The sequence below is a fragment of the Tachysurus fulvidraco genome, chromosome 23 (genome assembly GCF_022655615.1).
Source record: "Tachysurus fulvidraco isolate hzauxx_2018 chromosome 23, HZAU_PFXX_2.0, whole genome shotgun sequence".
In the NCBI taxonomy this organism is placed as follows: domain Eukaryota; kingdom Metazoa; phylum Chordata; class Actinopteri; order Siluriformes; family Bagridae; genus Tachysurus; species Tachysurus fulvidraco.
Genome location: NC_062540.1, coordinates 810,714 through 830,765, shown reverse-complemented (window position 1 = coordinate 830,765; position 20,052 = coordinate 810,714). Strand labels below are relative to the sequence as shown.

The 20,052-nt window shown below is 43.9% G+C and overlaps 2 protein-coding genes across 5 annotated transcripts; both read right to left on the bottom strand.

Moving 5' to 3' along the window:
- Positions 1 to 473: 473 nt before the first annotated feature.
- Positions 474 to 5,238, bottom strand: LOC113653005 (protein SOGA3-like). 3 transcript variants are annotated; one of them, XM_027162368.2, is made up of 6 exons: positions 5,028 to 5,238; positions 4,254 to 4,478; positions 3,807 to 3,965; positions 3,479 to 3,541; positions 1,734 to 3,170; positions 474 to 1,143 (listed from the first exon to the last, which is right to left on the bottom strand). In XM_027162368.2, the coding sequence occupies exons 1-6, from the start codon at positions 5,229 to 5,231 to the stop codon at positions 1,033 to 1,035; spliced, it is 2,199 nt and encodes a 732-aa protein (XP_027018169.2). In that variant the 5' UTR covers positions 5,232 to 5,238; the 3' UTR covers positions 474 to 1,032. The 3 variants fall into 3 exon arrangements, with proteins under 3 accessions (XP_027018169.2, XP_027018170.2, XP_027018171.2); XM_027162369.2 differs by having other exon boundaries at positions 3,479 to 3,538; XM_027162370.2 differs by having other exon boundaries at positions 475 to 944.
- A 6,500-nt stretch (positions 5,239 to 11,738) lies between these two features.
- Positions 11,739 to 19,366, bottom strand: elovl4b (ELOVL fatty acid elongase 4b). 2 transcript variants are annotated; one of them, XM_047806769.1, is made up of 7 exons: positions 19,040 to 19,366; positions 15,194 to 15,283; positions 14,649 to 14,836; positions 14,462 to 14,542; positions 13,949 to 14,120; positions 13,230 to 13,357; positions 11,739 to 12,540 (listed from the first exon to the last, which is right to left on the bottom strand). In XM_047806769.1, the coding sequence occupies exons 2-7, from the start codon at positions 15,258 to 15,260 to the stop codon at positions 12,256 to 12,258; spliced, it is 921 nt and encodes a 306-aa protein (XP_047662725.1). In that variant the 5' UTR covers positions 15,261 to 15,283; positions 19,040 to 19,366; the 3' UTR covers positions 11,739 to 12,255. The 2 variants fall into 2 exon arrangements, with proteins under 2 accessions (XP_047662725.1, XP_047662726.1); XM_047806770.1 differs by lacking the exon at positions 19,040 to 19,366 and adding an exon at positions 18,841 to 18,991.
- Between the last annotated feature and the right edge of the window lie 686 nt (positions 19,367 to 20,052).

Here is a 20,052-nt window from a genome sequence, read left to right as displayed (position 1 = left end):
CTCACACACTCACACACACTCACACACACTCACACACACTCACATCACACATACACACATCACATACACACACACTCACACACACTCACACACACACACACACACACACTCACACACACACACACCTCACATCACACACACACACACACACACACACACACATACACACACACACACACATACACTCACACACACACTCACACACACACTCACACACACATACACACACACATACACACACACACACTCACACACACACACACACACACACACCTCACATCACACACACACACACACACACACACATACACACACACACACATACACTCACACACACACTCACACACACACTCACACACACATACACACACACATACACACACACACACACACACACACACCTCACATCACACACACACACACACCTCACATCACACACACACACACACACACCTCACATCACACACACACACACCTCACATCACACACACACACACACACCTCACATCACACACACACACACACACACACACACACACACACACACACATACTTCTGAAACTGAATCAGATCAGATGAAGTTTTTCTGTCATGTTTTCACTCACCTCTGAAATTACATCCTAAATCTTGCAGCACTTTTTGTTTGTATGTGTGCTTCAAGGAGCATGTTGTTGTTGTTGTTGTTGTTGTTGTTGTTGTTGTTGTTGTTGGGATGAATATAAAGACAAAATGGTAGTCAGCAGTGCATTCTGGGTAATGTAGTCTCCTTTGGCACTCCATCAGGTTAAGTTTAGATTTTGGTTTCTGTCTGAATCGGAAGGCACGACATCAGTGTAATGACGTTCCAGTGTCTCTGGTCAGCTCCGCGCTCAGGGAAACGCAGTCCTGTGTCCATCCTGGGGGTCACGACCCTGGCTTTCATGAGAAGCGTGCCTCCTGTAATTCTGCATGAACGGAAAACGAGCACAACATCTACATACGAACAAAACGAAAGGACAAAAGGTCTGCTAACGAAAGGATGAGACGGAGAGATCACAGCACGAAAAAGAGGGTGAAAAGAAAAACGAGTCTGAACATGGTGGCATAGGAAAGCGAAGAGAAGAGCAGGAGGATGAGGATGAGTAAGATGAGTGGCTGGAACATCTGGGCAACAAAAAAAACCACAGCAACGGCAGAATTAAGAGAGAGACGTGCATCGAAAACCACAGAGGGATGCAAGAAAAAACAGGGTCAGGGGAAAGAGAGACACCGTCAGAGATGGTGAATTATTTAAAGCAGTAGTTCACATGGGAAACTAAGAGAGGCTAAAGGAAGCTGCTAGCATAATGTTATAATGCTAATTAAACTGTATTGTGTTTATCATCATCATGTGAGAGGACAATAACACACACACACACACACACACACACACACACACACACACACACACACTGTTCTGGAACATCTTTCGCTTACTGCAGACAACATAATTAAATCTTATCTTTATTTCTGATGATCGGTGAGTCTGTTTATGTGTCTGAATGTGAGTCATGCTGTGGTTACCATAGCAACAGGCGACATCACTGTGTTGACTTTTAGTTTCAGTTTCAGTTCTGTCTCTGCCCTCACTGATCTTACTGCAAACTGAACACACAAGCGCACACACACACCCATCTGACCCACACACCCCACACACACACACACACACACACACACACACACACACACTTACACATACTGACATACACACTTACAGACAGCCGCTCCTCCGCATGTGGTTCGTCCCGCTTAGACCCATCCATTTTCTCTATAATTCCCATGAAGCACTGCAGCTCAGTTCTGAACTCGTTCATCTGCGTGCCAATGCGATGGAGCAGCTGTCGTTCACGTGTCCTCACATCTTCATCATCACCATCCTCTCCTCCAGCCTGCTCGCTGTCAGCCACAAACTCCTGCGTGTGAGCGATGAGGAGCTCGATGGTGTGCGTCAGACGCTCTGCCTCGGCTCGGATCTCCGTCATGCGCTGGCGCTCGCGGGGTGAGCGAGGGAGGAGTGGAGGAGTGGAGCGACGGATGAGGGGATGAGGAGAGACAGACGAGTGCAGCATGTCCTCCGAGTCGCTTTCACCTCCGATGGGGCCTTCACGCTTCTGATGAAGAGGGAGAAGTAATGAGGACGAGGAGTCATCGCTTTCTCCTTCTCTACCTCCTCTTTCTTCTCCTCCACTTCTTTCTCTTTCTCTTCCACCATGATCTGCAGTTTCTCCTCTTCCTTGTCCATCTGCTCCTCTTTCTCCTTTCTCTTCCTCACCTCCTCCTCCTCCTCGTTCTCCTTCATCTGCTGTAGTACCTTCTTGCAAATTTCCTTCTCCTCCTTTTTTTTCTGCTCCTGTTGCTTCTTCGTCTTCTTCAGTTGTTCCTCTGCTTTCTTTTCCTCCTCCTTCTTCTTTTGCTCCTGTTGCTCCTATTTCTCCCCCTCCGGTTTGTCTTTGTCCTCCTCTTTCTTCTCTTCTTCTGTCATCACTCTGTTTATTCAGCATTACTCTCTTCTCATACTGCAGCTGCATCACCTTCCCACTCAGGTCATTCACCTGCATTCGAGCTGCTTTCAGCTCTTCCTTCAGCATCTCCATAGCTGTAGCCCCGCCCTCTGATGATAGAGCTCCGCCCTCTGCTGCATGTCTCGACGCCTCTTTAAACCGCAGCTTCTTCAGCTCGCTCTTCACTTTCCTGTTCTGCTCCTCCGCATCTGCCAAATACCGCCTCAATAATTCTGCCTCGTCTTCCACTAGCTGTAGCTGCTGCCTCAGTTCAGAAAGCTCACCTTGATTTACATCAACCACACCCTCTGTCGCTCCTGGACACACTTCTTCTCCTCCTCTCATGTTGTCCAGCTCCGCCCTCAGAGCTCGGTTCTCCAGCTCCAGCTCGACAATCTTGCGCCCCAGGATGTTGGCTTCCTCCTCCACCAGTCGGAGGCGGAGCCTCAGCTCTGACTGACGAGCGGTGGGCGGTCCCACTGCTTCACCTTTAAACTGGAGGCTGTCGAAGTCACCGTAAAAGGATCGATACTTCTGCAGCTCCTGCTCTGCATCATCCTTCTCCTTGTCCAGCTTCGCCATCTTCTTCCTCATGAGCGTCATTTCCTCATTAATGAAGGACAGCTGACACTTCAGATCCTCGCTGTCCTCCTGATGGACAAAATACATCAGATGTCCATCAAATAGGAAGAAGAAAGAAAAGTCTGCATTTCATTTGATTCTCATAATTTGTGTTTAAAAAACAAAGCAAAAAGAAGCCTCGTGTTTTCATCTGGACCAAATAACTCTTACTAAAAGTAGAAATGACATGCAGATGAGATTTGATTTGATTTATTCCTCTAATAAGTAAAGAACAGATTGTTTGTGTATCTGGGAATTGTTTATGTTTATTATTTATGTTTTATTTAATGTGGGATTCATTCTGCAAGATTTTCGTAAAATAAACACAAAAAACTCACCTCGCTGAGGGTCTGAGTGTTCTTCCTCTCACTCCTCTGAGCATCTTTATTGCTTCTCCTCTTCTGAGACACACACACACACACACACACACACACACACACACACACACACACACGCACACGCACACACATTAATGTGCTAGTGAGCCTGCACTACATGTTTAAAGAAAATATGTTCTAAACAAAATATCCTGAAATGATGTGTGTGTGTGTGTGTGTGTGTGTGTGTGTGTGTGTGTGTGTGTGTGTGTGTGTGTGTGTGAGTATATGTGTGTATATGTGTGTGTGTGTATATGTGTGTGTGTGTGTGTGTGTATACAGTATGTACCTCTCTGGCTCGCTCCAGCTCATTCTGCAGTGTCTCCTTGTTGACTTCCAGCTGAATGAGTTTCTCTCTCAGTCTCTCGTTCTCTTCTTCTGTCTTTGTGCGTTTCTCCTCCACGTTCTTCAGCTCATTGTGGAGTCTCACTGACACGTCCTTTGCCACCTGACACCACACACTTATGAGGCTTACTGTGTGTGTGTGTGTGTGTGTGTGTGTGTGTGTGTGTGTGTGTGTGTGTGTGTGAACTGAAATGCACTGTACATTCTCACTCAGAATAACAAAGCAACATGTGGTTTTGTCCCAAACTGATCACACAAAAAATGTTCACATTAATTACTTATGTTAATTCCTTTGTGTGTAACTCGTCAGGTTTAATGAACAGCTTCTACTGGTTCTCAAACTCACACATAACAACACACCATCAGAATGTTCATATTTGACTCCTCTTACCTTCAGGTCTTGCTCCAGGTTCCTCAGCAGTTCCTCGTCGATCTCTCTGCCCGATGTGAAGCGCAGGTGTTTGCGCTCTGCTTTGCGCACGCGGTATTGAAGGATCCTGCAGTTTTTATTGGCTCGCTCCAGCTCTCTCCGCAGCTCATGCATCTGGCAGGTGTCTTCCTCATAAAATGCATCGTGCATCTCCTCCATCTCCACCCGCATCTCCTGAATCTCAGTCTGCACAAACACACAGTGTGACTGGATTTCATCATGTACTGAAAACTCTGTGATGAAATTAACCTCCAGCCGACTCTCTCCTTTCACACAACAGCTACGAGCCCGAGAGGGTGAAGCCTAACACATGTTCCTCTGAGACACGTGAAGACTGACGATAAGGAACCTCTCAAGCGACATCACACCACAGCGTAAAAGAAGAATCCGCCCTCTTCGCCATACAAAAAAACCTGTCATGAGCTTATCATGTGTTACGCCATGAGCTTCTTACATCACACAGGATTCATTCAATTCTAATTAAAATATTCAGAGTGAACAAAAAGTCAGGAAGTGATGAACGAACCAAGAAACACTCCAACTTTCATCCAATGTTCAAAATAATAAACAGAAGAAAGAGTGTAAATGTAATAAAGTGTTAGAAGGACATAAATCATATATATACACACATTTGATAAATACACACGTGTGTGTGTGTGTGTGTGTGTGTGTGTGTGTGTGTGTGTGTGTGTGTGTGTGTGTGTGTGTGTGTGTGTGAGGAAAACGGAAACCTACTCTAAGAGCTTCATTCTCATCCTGTAAACTCCGGAGCTCTTCATCTCGGCGCGGTTCCGGTTCCGTCGGTTCGCTTTGCATGTTGCTGCTGTTTGAGTGTTTGGGTCGCTCAAGCCGGTGTGAGTGTGTATGTGTGTGTGTGGTGTGTGTGTGGTGTGTGTGTGGTGTGTGTGTCTGTGTGTGTGTGTGACCGGACCGCCACATAAACCGGAAGCGCTACCGGAAGGTTGCCAGATTTCCCTTCCTTCGGTAGTTAATCTTAAACGGGGAAATGGATGTAAAATAAAACACGACAGTGTGTATAATATAATATACTACATCTACTGTACTACATCTACTGTACTACATCTACTGTACTACATCTACTGTACTACATCTACTGTACTACATCTACTGTAATATACTGTACTACATCTACTGTACTACATCTACTGTACTACATCTACTGTACTACATCTACTGTAATATACTGTACTACATCTACTGTACTACATCTACTGTACTACATCTACTGTACTACATCTACTGTAATATACTGTACTACATCTACTGTACTACATCTACTGTACTACATCTACTGTAATATACTGTACTACATCTACTGTACTACATCTACTGTAATATACTGTACTACATCTACTGTACTACATCTACTGTAATATACTGTACTACATCTACTGTACTACATCTACTGTATTATACTGTACTACATCTACTGTACTACATCTACTGTACTACATCTACTGTATTATACTGTACTACATCTACTGTACTACATCTACTGTACTACATCTACTGTACTACATCTACTGTATTATACTGTACTACATCTACTGTACGACATCTACTGTAATATACTGTACTACATCTACTGTACTACATCTACTGTAATATACTGTACTACATCTACTGTACTACATCTACTGTAATATACTGTACTACATCTACTGTACTACATCTACTGTACTACATCTACTGTAATATACTGTACTACATCTACTGTACTACATCTACTGTAATATACTGTACTACATCTACTGTACTACATCTACTGTACTACATCTACTGTACTACATCTACTGTAATATACTGTACTACATCTACTGTAATATACTGTACTACATCTACTGTACTACATCTACTGTACTACATCTACTGTACTACATCTACTGTAATATACTGTACTACATCTACTGTACTACATCTACTGTACTACATCTACTGTACTACATCTACTGTAATATACTGTACTACATCTACTGTACTACATCTACTGTACTACATCTACTGTACTACATCTACTGTAATATACTGTACTACATCTACTGTACTACATCTACTGTACTACATCTACTGTATTATACTGTACTACATCTACTGTACTACATCTACTGTACTACATCTACTGTAATATACTGTACTACATCTATTGTACTACATCTACTGTACTACATCTACTGTACTACATCTACTGTATTATACTGTACTACATCTACTGTACTACATCTACTGTAATATACTGTACTACATCTACTGTACTACATCTACTGTACTACATCTACTGTAATATACTGTACTACATCTACTGTACTACATCTACTGTACTACATCTACTGTACTACATCTACTGTATTATACTGTACTACATCTACTGTACTACATCTACTGTATTATACTGTACTACATCTACTGTACTACATCTACTGTAATATACTGTACTACATCTACTGTACTACATCTACTGTACTACATCTACTGTACTACATCTACTGTATTATACTGTACTACATCTACTGTACTACATCTACTGTAATATACTGTACTACATCTACTGTACTACATCTACTGTACTACATCTACTGTAATATACTGTACTACATCTACTGTACTACATCTACTGTAATATACTGTACTACATCTACTGTACTACATCTACTGTACTACATCTACTGTAATATACTGTACTACATCTACCGTAATATACTGTACTACATCTACTGTACTACATCTACTGTAATATACTGTACTACATCTACTGTACTACATCTACTGTAATATACTGTACTACATCTACTGTAATATACTGTACTACATCTACTGTAATATACTGTACTACATCTACTGTACTACATCTACTGTAATATACTGTACTACATCTACTGTACTACATCTACTGTAATATACTGTACTACATCTACTGTAATATACTGTACTACATCTACTGTAATATACTGTACTACATCTACTGTACTACATCTACTGTAATATACTGTACTACATGTACTGTACTACATCTACTGTAATATACTGTACTACATCTACATAATATACTGTACTACATCTAATGTAATATACTGTACTACATCTACTGTAATATACTGCTCATTAAACACTTAACACAAATTAACAATCACTCCACAGACTTGTTCCTGTTTATCAGTGGAGGTTTACTAACTTTTACCTTTATGTTCTACATATTAGCGTCTTTTCAGAAATTTTATCGAAAGTCATTTGTTATCTTTCAACAATAAACATAAATAACAGTCTAATAATATAAACGATTGAAAAGTCAAAATCTGGCAACAACATCCATCGTTTTCAGCACCATCATGGACGGACAGCAACTTCACAACCGGAGTTGCCAGATCCACAGAACTCACGTGATTAGTGTTCAGTGCAGTGTGCAGTTATATTTTAGGCTAGATTATCATAGCCTGTTAATATTAAACCATAACATTGTTTACACGATTACAAAACGGTTATGTGGCTTGGATAGTTATTTAGTCAGGGTTGTTGTTGTTTATAGGATTTCACACACAGACTTGGCAACACTGCTCCTACCCGGAAGTGTAGCCAAAACGGTGACGAATTATTCAAACAACTTGCGTGTAAATTATATTAATGTAGACCATTTAACAAATATTAATGAAATATAATTCACCATTTAAAGGAATATTATCGTGTCTTAGAATTTATGAATGAATCGCTTCCGGTTTGCAGTTAAGACCACTAGAGTGAGCTGTAGATTTAAACATAGGACATCATTGAGGCATCTCTTTACTTCACCTTTTTTCCTGAATATATTTCAAACCAAGATGTTTTGGATATGAAACTAAAAAGATGTCAGTTGTCTTTCTTATTTCTGATGAATTACAGAGTTTCATTTGATTGTTTTATCTTTCCTATTTTCACACATTCACACAGATGCACCATGTTTGGACCAGTTATGTGTCTCCAGTTATGATCCAGAGAGGTCCAGTGAGTCTGCAGTCTTTTATCTGATAGGAAATGTGGAATCGGTGGATTGGATGAAATGAAAGCCTGCAGCCAAACTGGGCCATTGTGGATATTGATTGAAATACGGCAAGACAGAAGTGAATTAGTGATTCCAGGTGAAATAAATCTGTCATTGGTGAACAGCTGAACAGGTTTAACACTGAGGTGAGTGTGCATTAAGGTAAAACTGGACAATCCCCAATCCTCTTACTGTACAGTTCCTGATCTTTCTCTATCTCTCTCTCTCTGTGTGTGTGTGTGTGTGTGTGTGTGTGTGTGTGTGTGTGTGTGTGTGTGTGTGTGTGTGTGTGTGTGTGAGAGAGAGAGAGAGAGAGAGAGAGAGAGAGAGACAGAGAGATAGAGAAAGAGAGAGAGAAACAGAGAGAGAGAGAAACAGAGAGAGAGAAACAGAGAGAGAGAGAGAGAGAGAAACAGAGAGAGAGAGAGAGAAACGGAGAGAAACAGAGAGAGAAACAGAGAGAGAGAGAGAGAGAGAGAGAGAGAGAGAGAGAGAGAGAGAGAGACTTTGACCCACTTAACCAACAGATCCATTGGCTTTGCCGTTGTAATGAGAGAGATGAACATATCTGTGTAATATGAACTAATACAGTCTCTATAACACAATTAGTTACAAGAAGATAATTTATTTTAAATAAGATGTTTTCCTCTCATAAAAACTCTTATCTTATAAACTTAAGCTCTTCATATTTAACGAGTTCTTACATTTTCATATCATATATTAGCCGTTCAGTGTAAATATAGAACTGTGAAATACAACTAAAGATTTCAGCTTCTTTCTCTCACAGGAACATGAACAATTGTTTCAAACAAAGACAGTTAAGATGAATTAGGTTTCTTCACCAGCGTAGTCTCGGAGTTCAGCATTTTTTCTCTTGTTAACTTTTAGATAGAGAATAAAGTTTGGCTGCTGAATATAACGGCATCCTGAACTGACTCGCTTCACACACAACTGTAATAAAACATCAGAAGATGTAACCTGATTAGCTGTTGTTCAGTGTCCTTATCATGCTTAGTGGACTAAATACTCTGTCCCCTCCACACTGACCTGCTCTCCTCTGGAACCTCTGAGCATGGTGTGTGTGTGTGTGTGTGTGTGTGTGTGTGTAAGCTCTTTTACAGTTAAAGCCAATTTGCATGACTGCTTACTTTAGAGCTGCCTGAATTGAGCGCTCTAAGTCATTCGACTCTGTCCTCTGTCACCCTGAGAGAGAGAGTGTGGAGATCAGAAAATCTCAGACTAGAAATAAATGACTGAGATCAGACCTAAAATACATGGAAAGTGTTAAATCCTTATACCCAGTGATAATGACAGTTTATTACAGTGTGCTGGAGCAGTCTTACTGTTACACCTGAAGCTGAATATTTTCCTCTAACAGCACGTCACGAGTGCTTTATTCCTCTTACACCGCAGCAACTGTATCAACAATTACAATGTTTTATTTATTTAAGAACGACAGAACCAGTCACTGGTATCCTGTTTATTCTCTTTTCATCAGCAGACATTTACCATAGTTAAAAATAGTTAAAATGCTTTTTATCTCTCTACATTTCCTATATAAATCTATGCAAACACACACACACACACACACACACACACACACATACACACACATACACACACATACACACACATACACACACATACACACACATACACACATACAAGCTTTCAAAAATAAGCTGTGGAAATACTTATAAAATCCATATGTACATTTTATTTGATTAACGTGTTTTATGTAACACTGTTTTCAGCAATGTTGGAAAGATTCTTTATAAAATGAACAAAAAACCTGTCTGTAATGTTCAGGTGAAAACTTTTAATAGACTGTGTGATGTAAACTCTAACGGAGGTTTAATGATGATGCTGTTCCTCAGTTAAATAAGTTAAAGGTGATGTTCTGCGTGTCATTAATATTATATTAAACACACAGATCGTCTTTGCTCAGTTTTCAATCTACTGAGCTGCAGTGAAGCCAGTGTTCAGTTCACACATTGCTCAACAGCGACCTCTACAGCTCTAATGTTTGTGTGATATTCCACATTAATAAACTGCTCCAGCTGAACACACACACACCTTCACAGAGCTACACGAGTGTGTTTGGAGTGAACTTCAGTGTGATCACATTCAGCCCAGTAGACGAGTGAACGCCGTGTTCTGTGACCAGGGAAGTGTTTCAGGAGGAATTTCAGGAGGAATCTGGGTTAATGTGATGAAGATATTTTTCTCTCTTCAGTAGAGAAGGTGTTTTAGCCAGTGATTTTTTATCTGAAGGATAAAACAGCTAGTCTAAAAGCAGACTCTCTCTCTCTCTCTCTCTCTCTCTCACACACACACACACACACTCTCACACACGCTCTCACACACGCTCTCACACACGCTCTCACACACGCTCTCACACACGCTCTCACACACGCACACACTCTCACACACGCACACACTCTCACAGACGCACACACTCTCACAGACGCACACACTCTCACAGACGCACACACTCTCACAGACGCACACACTCTCACACACGCACACACTCTCACACACGCACACACTCTCACACACGCACACACTCTCACACACGCACACACTCACTCTCCCGCACACACTCACTCTCCCGCACACACTCACTCTCCCGCACACACTCACTCCCGCACTCCCGCACACACACACACTCCCGCACACACACACACACACACTCCCGCACACACACACACACACACTCCCGCACACACACACACACACACACACACACACCCTCACACAGACACACACACACACCCACTCCGCCACACAACACACTCCCTGCACACACACACCACACTCCCGCACGACACACACACACTCCCTCACACACACACACACACACACACCCGCACACACACCCGCACACACACTAGCACACTACCACTCCCGCACACACACACACACACACTCCCGCACACACACACACACTCCCGCACACACACACACACACACACACACACTCCCGCACACACACACACACTCCCGCACACACACACACTCCCGCACACACACTCCCACACACTCCCGCACACACACACACATACACTCACTCACACACTCACTCACACACACACACACACACACACTCACACACACACACACACACACACACACACACACACTCACACACACACACACACACTCACACACACACTCACACACACACACACACACTCACACACACACACTCACACACACACACTCACACACACACACACACTCACACACACACACTCACACACACACACACTCACACACACACACACTCACACACACACTCACACACACACTCACACACACACACTCACACACACACACACACACTCACACACTCACACACACACACTCACACACACACACTCACAGCTTTAAATGTCATTCTGTTTAAGTTTGTATTTGAATCTGATTTCATTTTATTCACTTTATTTCTGTGTCTGATCTCGTTGTGTTTACTGAGATATAAATAAGCGCTCGGTGCTGAAACAGCCATCGTCACATCCCTGATGTTCTCCACAACACACTCATCTTTTATAATATTCATTACAGATTACAGATGAGCTGATTGTAAGAGGAAGATCACGATGATCCTCGCTGACTGAATATTCTGATAAATAGCATAACAGATGAACGGCACATAGCTGAATAAACAGAAAAACAAACAAACAAATAAATAAATAAATCAGGACCTAGAAGAATATCAGCCACTCAGTCAGCACTGAATTATGTCACCTTCCCCATCAGTTACACACTTAGCGTAGTTAGTGCTTTGTAAACACCATCTAACCCTTCAACAAACAGCCCACACACACACACACACACACACACACACACACACACACACACACATTACTTCCTTGTAAACACCCCACAGTAACACTGATGTATAGTACCCAGCGCTCCTCTAACTTTCCTTCACTCCTTCTTTGTTCGTTCCTTCTTGTGTTTCCTCCCATTCTCCTCGAGGTGCTCCACGCTCCTCACTGAGCCATTAGGTGTGGACGACTCAGGGACACCGTTACAGCTGCTCTTGTGTGATTTAGAACGCGGCCGTAGGCGGTAGGTCTGGTAGTAAAAGTTGGCGAAGAGGATGATGAAGGTGATGGCGTAAGCGATGAGGGCCCACTGCATCCATGCTGGGAACGGACAGCCGGAGTAAAGAGAGTAAGCTGCATGACCGATAGTGACGTGGAACTGAATCTGTAACACACACACACACACACACACACACACACACACACACCAAAATGCCACAAGAAAAATAGGTACTGAGTCCATGCGTGTGTATGTGAGTTTGATGAAAGTGGATGATAGTGTGATGAGATTACGAGAATAACGTGCTTGTAAGGAGTATGTGATAAGTGTGTGGTAAGTATGTGCTGAGTGTGTGAGAAGTACTGTATGTGGTGAGTGTGTGATAAGTATGTGACGAGTGTGTGAGGAGTGTGTGGTAAGTATGTGCCGAGTGTGTGATAAGTATGTGCCAAGTGTGTGGTAAGTATGTGACGAGTGTGTGGTAAGTATGTGACGAGTGTGTGGTATGTGACGAGTGTGTGATAAGTATGTGACGAGTGTGTGATAAGTATGTGATGAGTGTGTGATAGGTATGTGATGAGTGTGTGGTAAGTATGTGACGAGTGTGTGATAAGTATGTGACGAGTGTGTGATAAGTATGTGATGAGTGTGTGGTAAGTATGTGACGAGTGTGTGATAAGTATGTGATGAGTGTGTGATAGGTATGTGATGAGTGTGTGGTAAGTATGTGACGAGTGTGTGATAGGTATGTGATGAGTGTGTGGTAAGTATGTGACGAGTGTGTGATGGGTATGTGATGAGTGTGTGGTAAGTATGTGACGAGTGTGTGATGGGTATGTGATGAGTGTGTTTACCATCTGAATGATAGTGAGGTATTTCTTCCACCAAAGGTATTTGTGCATGTGTGGACCCACAGCTGCGAGACCGTAGTAGCTGTACATCAGCACGTGGATCCCTGAGTTTATAGTTGCACCGAAAAATGCTGAAGAAACAAAAGGAAACACAAAACATGCAGCTTCACGGGGGTGGAGTTTTAAATGAGGGTCTGTGATTGGTCAGAGAAAGCCCATAAATATAAAGGTAGCAGGAGACGCATTAAACTGGACCATGAGATGCTCAGGTCTGGACCCCAGGAGTGTTTCAGCAGCTAGTCACTGAGCCACCAGAACATACTAAGTTTTTTTCAGATTGTACAATAACATTGAGTTCTGTCTACTCTATACACTAAGCTCAGCTCAATAGGAGTGAAGGTATGAAGTGTTTAAATCTTTTGCTTAATTGCTTTTTTTCTCTGATACATTGATGTGTAAATCAGTGGGGTTCTAATTTAACACAAGCTTCAAAATGTAAAGAGTAAATAATCTGCTTTATACACTAAGAAGGCATTAGACTGGAGCACCTGCTCCATAAATTACACTCCAGACCTCAAAACACTTCTGTTCATCTAAACCATGCTTAATACTGACCCACACAGACCCTCCAGCCAGTCTGGCGTTCCTCATCTGATCCACATTTATCTCCATCTCCCCAGTACTGTGTGTGTGTGTGTGTGTGTGTGTGTATCTGTTCTCACACTGGCCTCCGGGGACCCATTTGACACCGATCCACCAGAGGATGAACATGGTGCAGTGATGGTAGACGTGCAGGAAGCTGATCTGGTTAAACTTCTTCCTCATGATGAAGAACACAGTGTCTAAAAACTCCACACCTTTAGAGATGTAGTACCACCAGAGAGCTGACGCTATCTACACACACACACACACACACACACACACACACACACAAATATCGCATCATTTTTATATTTTAGGTCTGAAACTTATGAGTCGATCAGAATTGTTCTGAATGTTCTCCAGCATCATGACTGAACACACACAGGTCAAGAAAATCAAGATGGGCGTTAAGCATGTGCATTACAACACAAGACAAAATGAGCAGCGTCGGCTCCAAACAGATGTTAATGAGATTCAGCACTGAGCTTCACTCGGAGACACTCACTCAACAAGTGGAGTGCACTCTGTGTGTGTGTGTGTGTGTGTGTGTGTGTGTGTGTGTGTGTGTGTGTGTGTGTGTGTGTGTTTCTCACCCTAACTTCATTGACATCGTTGGAGTAGTTAACAGGTTGACAGAGGTAGCTGTATCCTGCTGATCTGGAACCCAACAACAGCTAGAGAGGGGGGGAGGGATAGACAGACTCATAAATGGTGTGATGGATAGATTGATGGACAGTTAGATGGATGTGAGAATGGATGGAGGGATGAAAGACAGTGCACCTCTTTGCAGATGTAGAAGTTGAGCAGCACCATGCTGAAGTTGTAGATGATGAGAGTTTTGCGCAGTTTGAAAGCATCTCGGTGCTGCATGTATTGAGGCCCCGCCCACAGGAAGAGCAAATACAGCACACTGAAGCCCAATGTGGGGAGGGGTGATGACATCATCGGCCACTGCTCCACCCGCTTGTCTTAAAACAAACACACACACAGTCAAGCTGAGTGGGGAGACAGACGGGGAGACAGACGGGGAGACAGACCAACATGACAGGCAGACAGATAAACAGACAGGCAGGCACACAGGCAGACAAGCAGGCAGACAAGCAGGCAGACAAGCAGACAGACATGGCAGACAGGTAGACAGACAGACAGGCAGACAGACATGTAGACAGACAGACAGGCAGACAGGCAGGCAGACAGGCAGGCAGGCAGACAGACAGACAGACAGACAGGCAGACAGACAGACAGACAGACAGGCAGACAGACAGGCAGGCAGGCAGACAGGCAGACAGACAGGCAGACAGACAGACAGACAGACAGACAGTTACCTGCTATGGTAAGGCTCCATCTGTAAAACTCTTCTGTGTCATTGATGAGGTGAAGCACCGTATCCATGGCAACACTCTTACTTTATTATCCTGTAATTACAAAAAGGAGAAAACAGAAAGCTGAAGAGAGGATGAGGAGGAGTGATGAAGCAGAGCTACTGTTAGCTGCATGTTACACCACACTGTTGTCTTCTGTTCTGTCCCTAAACACTCGTCCCCTCAGCAGCACTTTATTCTGTCTTCAAATCTCAGCTTGTCCTGTTACTGAGAAACCATAAAGACGTGTAAACTCCTCTGTGCTGAAGATGTCCCAGCTTCACCTCTGACTCCTTCACCTCACACACACACACACACACACACACACACACACACACACACACACACACACACACACACTGGAGACTCCTTCAACACATCATAAACACACACACACACATCACCTCACACACACACACACACGTCACCTCACACACACACACACACACACGTCACCTCACACACACACACACACACACGTCACCTCACACACACACACACACACACATCACTTCACACACACACACACACACACACACACACACATCACTTCACACACACACACACACACACACACACACACACACACACACACACACACACACACACACACACACACTGGAGACTCCTTCAACACATCATAAACACACACACACACATCACCTCACACACACACACACACACGTCACCTCACACACACACACACACACACACTCACACACACACACACACACAGCACAACACACACACACACACACACACACACACACACACATCACTTCACACACACACACACACGCACATCACTTCACACACACACACACACCACTTCACACACACACACACACCACTTCACACACACACACACCACTTCACACACACACACACCACTTCACACACACACACACATCACCTCACACACACACACACATCACCTCACACACACATCACCTCACACACATCACCTCACACACATCACCTCACACACACACACACACATCACCTCACACACACATACACACATCAACTCACACACACATACACACATCACCTCACACACACATACACACATCACCTCACACACACACATCTCCTCACACACACACACATCACACACATCACACACACACACACACATATCACCACACACACACATCAACTCACACACATCACCTCACACACATCACCTCACACACATCACCTCACACACATCACCTCACACACACACATCACACACACACACACACACCTCACACACACACACCTCACACACACACACACCTCACACCCACACATCACCCACACACACACATCACATCACACTCAACACCACACACACATAACCTCACACACACACACCTCACACACACCTCACACACACACACACACATCACCTCACACACACACACACACATCACCTCACACACACACACACACACACACCACCACACACACACACACACACAGCACCACACACACACACACACACACACACAGCACCGCACACACACCCACGCACACCACCTCACACACACACACACACATCACCTCACACACACACACAACACCTCACACACACACACATCACCTCACACACACACATCTCCTCTCACACACACATCTCCTCTCACACACACACATCACCTCACACACACACATCACCTCACACACATCACATCACACACACATCACCTCACACACACATCACCTCACACACACATCACCTCACACACACATCACCTCACACACACATCACCTCACACACACACATCACACACACACATCACCTCACACACACACATCACCTCACATCTCACACACCCACATCACCTCACACACACACACACACACACACACACATCACCTCACACTCAGGCGACTCCTTCACCACATCATACACACACACACACATCACATCACACACATCACCTCACACTCAGCACCTCACACACAGCACCTCACACACACACACACACACACACACATCACCTCACACACAACACCACACACATGCAACCTGCACACACACACACACCACATGCACCTCACACACACACACACAACACTAGCACCTCACACACACACACACACATCACACACACACACACACATCACACACACACACATCAAACACACACACACACATCACTTCACACACACACACACATCACCTCACACACACACACACACATCACCTCACACACACACACACACACATCACCTCACACACACACACACACATCACCTCACACAGACACACACACTCACACACATCACCTCACACACACACATCACCTCACACAGACACACACACATCACCTCACACACACACATCACCACACACACACATGCACCTCACATCTCACACACCCACATGTCACCTCACACACACCACACACCACACATCACCTCACACTCAGGCGACTCCGTTCACCACCAATTCAATCCACACACCACACACATCACATCACCTCACACACATCACCTCACACACATCACCTCACACACATCACCTCACACACATCACCTCACACACATCACCTCACACACACACACACATCACCTCACACACACATCACATCTCACACACACATCACCTCACACACACACACATCACATCTCACACACCCACATCACCTCACACATCACCTCACACACACACACACATCACCTCACACTCAGGCGACTCCTTCACCACATCATACACACACACACACATCACATCACCTCACACACACACATCATATCACCTCACACACACACACACACTCAGGCGACTCCTTCACTACATCATACACACACACACACACACACACACACACACACACACACACACACATCACCTCACAAAAGACTTACAGGTGTTCTGTCACATCATGAATGTGTTTACATACAACAATAATACTGCATAATTTCTGTTTAATTCACGTGTGTGTGTGTGTGTGTGTGTGTGTGTGTGTGTGTGAGAGAGAGAGAGAGAGAGAGGGAGAGAGAGGGGGGGAGAGAGAGAGAGAGTGAGAGAGATGTGGGTCATGTCACACTTGTCCTCTAAGCTATCAGATCAGATGGAATTAAGATTCAGTGACAAGTGTGTGTGAAAGCTGCTGACACACACAGTGCAGGGCTTTGGGGCCGGAGTGTGAACATGTTCCTATAGTCCTATAATCCATATTCACTCTGCTCTGAAATACACACACACACACACACACACACACACACACACACACACACACACGGACGGACATGCACATGCACACAGACACACATACAGACACACATACAGACACACACAGACACACACACACACATACACACACACACACACACATACACACACACACACACACACACACACACACACACACACACACACACACACTCCTTCAAATAATTAATAAACTAATAGCCACACAACAAAATAAGCAAGTAAATACATGCACACAAACACACAAAAAATCAATAAGGCAAATATAAAGGTAGAGAGAGAGAGAGAGAGAGAGAGAGAGAGAGAGAGAGAGAGAGAGAGAGAGAGCAGGTGTTAAACTTTATAAGTTCATGAACGCTGTAAACATTTCCGGTGTCGATTCTTCTGCCCTCAGAGCAGCTCTTACCTTTGGCTGCTGTTCAGTAACTTTACACCCGCATCCGGTGCAGCACAACCGCTCTGTCTGTCTGTCTGTCTGTCTGTCTGTCTGTCTGTCGCTCTCTCTCTGTCTGTCTCTCTATGTTTGTCTGTCTGTCTGTCTCTCTAAGTTTGTCTCTCTGTCTCTCTCTCTCTGTGTATATATATATAATAAAATAAAGTTATACCCCTGACACGGTCACATGCCCTGCGCGCGCCTCCGTTCGCTGCTGCTCCTGGACAGCTCGGTGTAAGTCAGCAGCTCGAGCGCGGTGGGCGGAGTCTATCACCCCACCTGCCCTACACAGGGGTCACGGGTAGAGGAGAACTCAGGGTGTGTGTGAAACTGAAGAAGAGCTGCTGCACTTACACCCTAGTGCTGTCTAATGAGTCTGAACTTTTCATTGGTACTTTGTAATATCGCTGTTGCTCAAATATCTTTTTAATAACTTTTCTGCACATTTCCTGATGTTTCAGTAATAAAACTAACCAGACACTGACACACCTTCTGCTTTCAGAGACACTTAAAAGGACTGATTTGAGACCCACCCTTTAAGGCAACAAAGCGTCATCGCGTTGCCTGGATACTGAAAAGCTGTAATTAAAGCCACCTGTTATGCTAACTCCTGCTAGCATTAGTCAATCAATCAAAAAGCTTATGTTATCATTTACACCATATATACTGTATGTGACACAGGGACATGACACAACGTTCCTCCAGGTCCAGGGAGCTACATGAACAACACAGAGATAAGGACTTAGTAAGTTAGCGCTAGACACATCATGTGTATCTGTACAACCTGGTTTACACAGTGTGAGACACAAGACAGTGCAGGACAAAAAGACAGTGTGGGGGAAAACACAGTGTAGGAAAAAATACAGTGCATGACAAAAGACGGTGTGAGACAAAGGGCAAGAAGACAGTGCAGGACAAAAGACAGTGCAGACAGAAAGACAGTGCAGGACAAAAGACAGTGTGAGACAAAGGGCAAGAAGACAGTGCAGGACAAAAGACAGTGCAGACAGAAAGACAGTGCAGGACAAAAGACAGTGTGAGACAAAAGGCAAGAATACTGTGCAGGACAAAAGACAGTGCAGGACAAAAGACAGTGCAAACAAAGATTACATTACACAAAAGGCAATACAGACACACACAACCAATTTGCAGCTGTTTGTGACTCTCAAAAGTACAGACATAAAT

Coding starts and splice junctions, on each gene's coding strand:
- LOC113653005 (XM_027162368.2), bottom strand. CDS start 5,231: ATGTGGCGGTCCGGTCACACACACACACAGACACACACACCACACACA. Junction 3,542..3,806: donor AGCTGGAGCGAGCCAGAGAG/GTACATACTGTA, acceptor TGTGTGTCTCAG/AAGAGGAGAAGCAATAAAGA. Junction 3,171..3,478: donor ACACTCAGACCCTCAGCGAG/GTGAGTTTTTTG, acceptor TTTGTCCATCAG/GAGGACAGCGAGGATCTGAA.
- elovl4b (XM_047806769.1), bottom strand. CDS start 15,260: ATGGATACGGTGCTTCACCTCATCAATGACACAGAAGAGTTTTACAGA. Junction 14,543..14,648: donor ACTTCTACATCTGCAAAGAG/GTGCACTGTCTT, acceptor CCCCCTCTCTAG/CTGTTGTTGGGTTCCAGATC. Junction 14,121..14,461: donor ACGATGTCAATGAAGTTAGG/GTGAGAAACACA, acceptor GTGTGTGTGTAG/ATAGCGTCAGCTCTCTGGTG.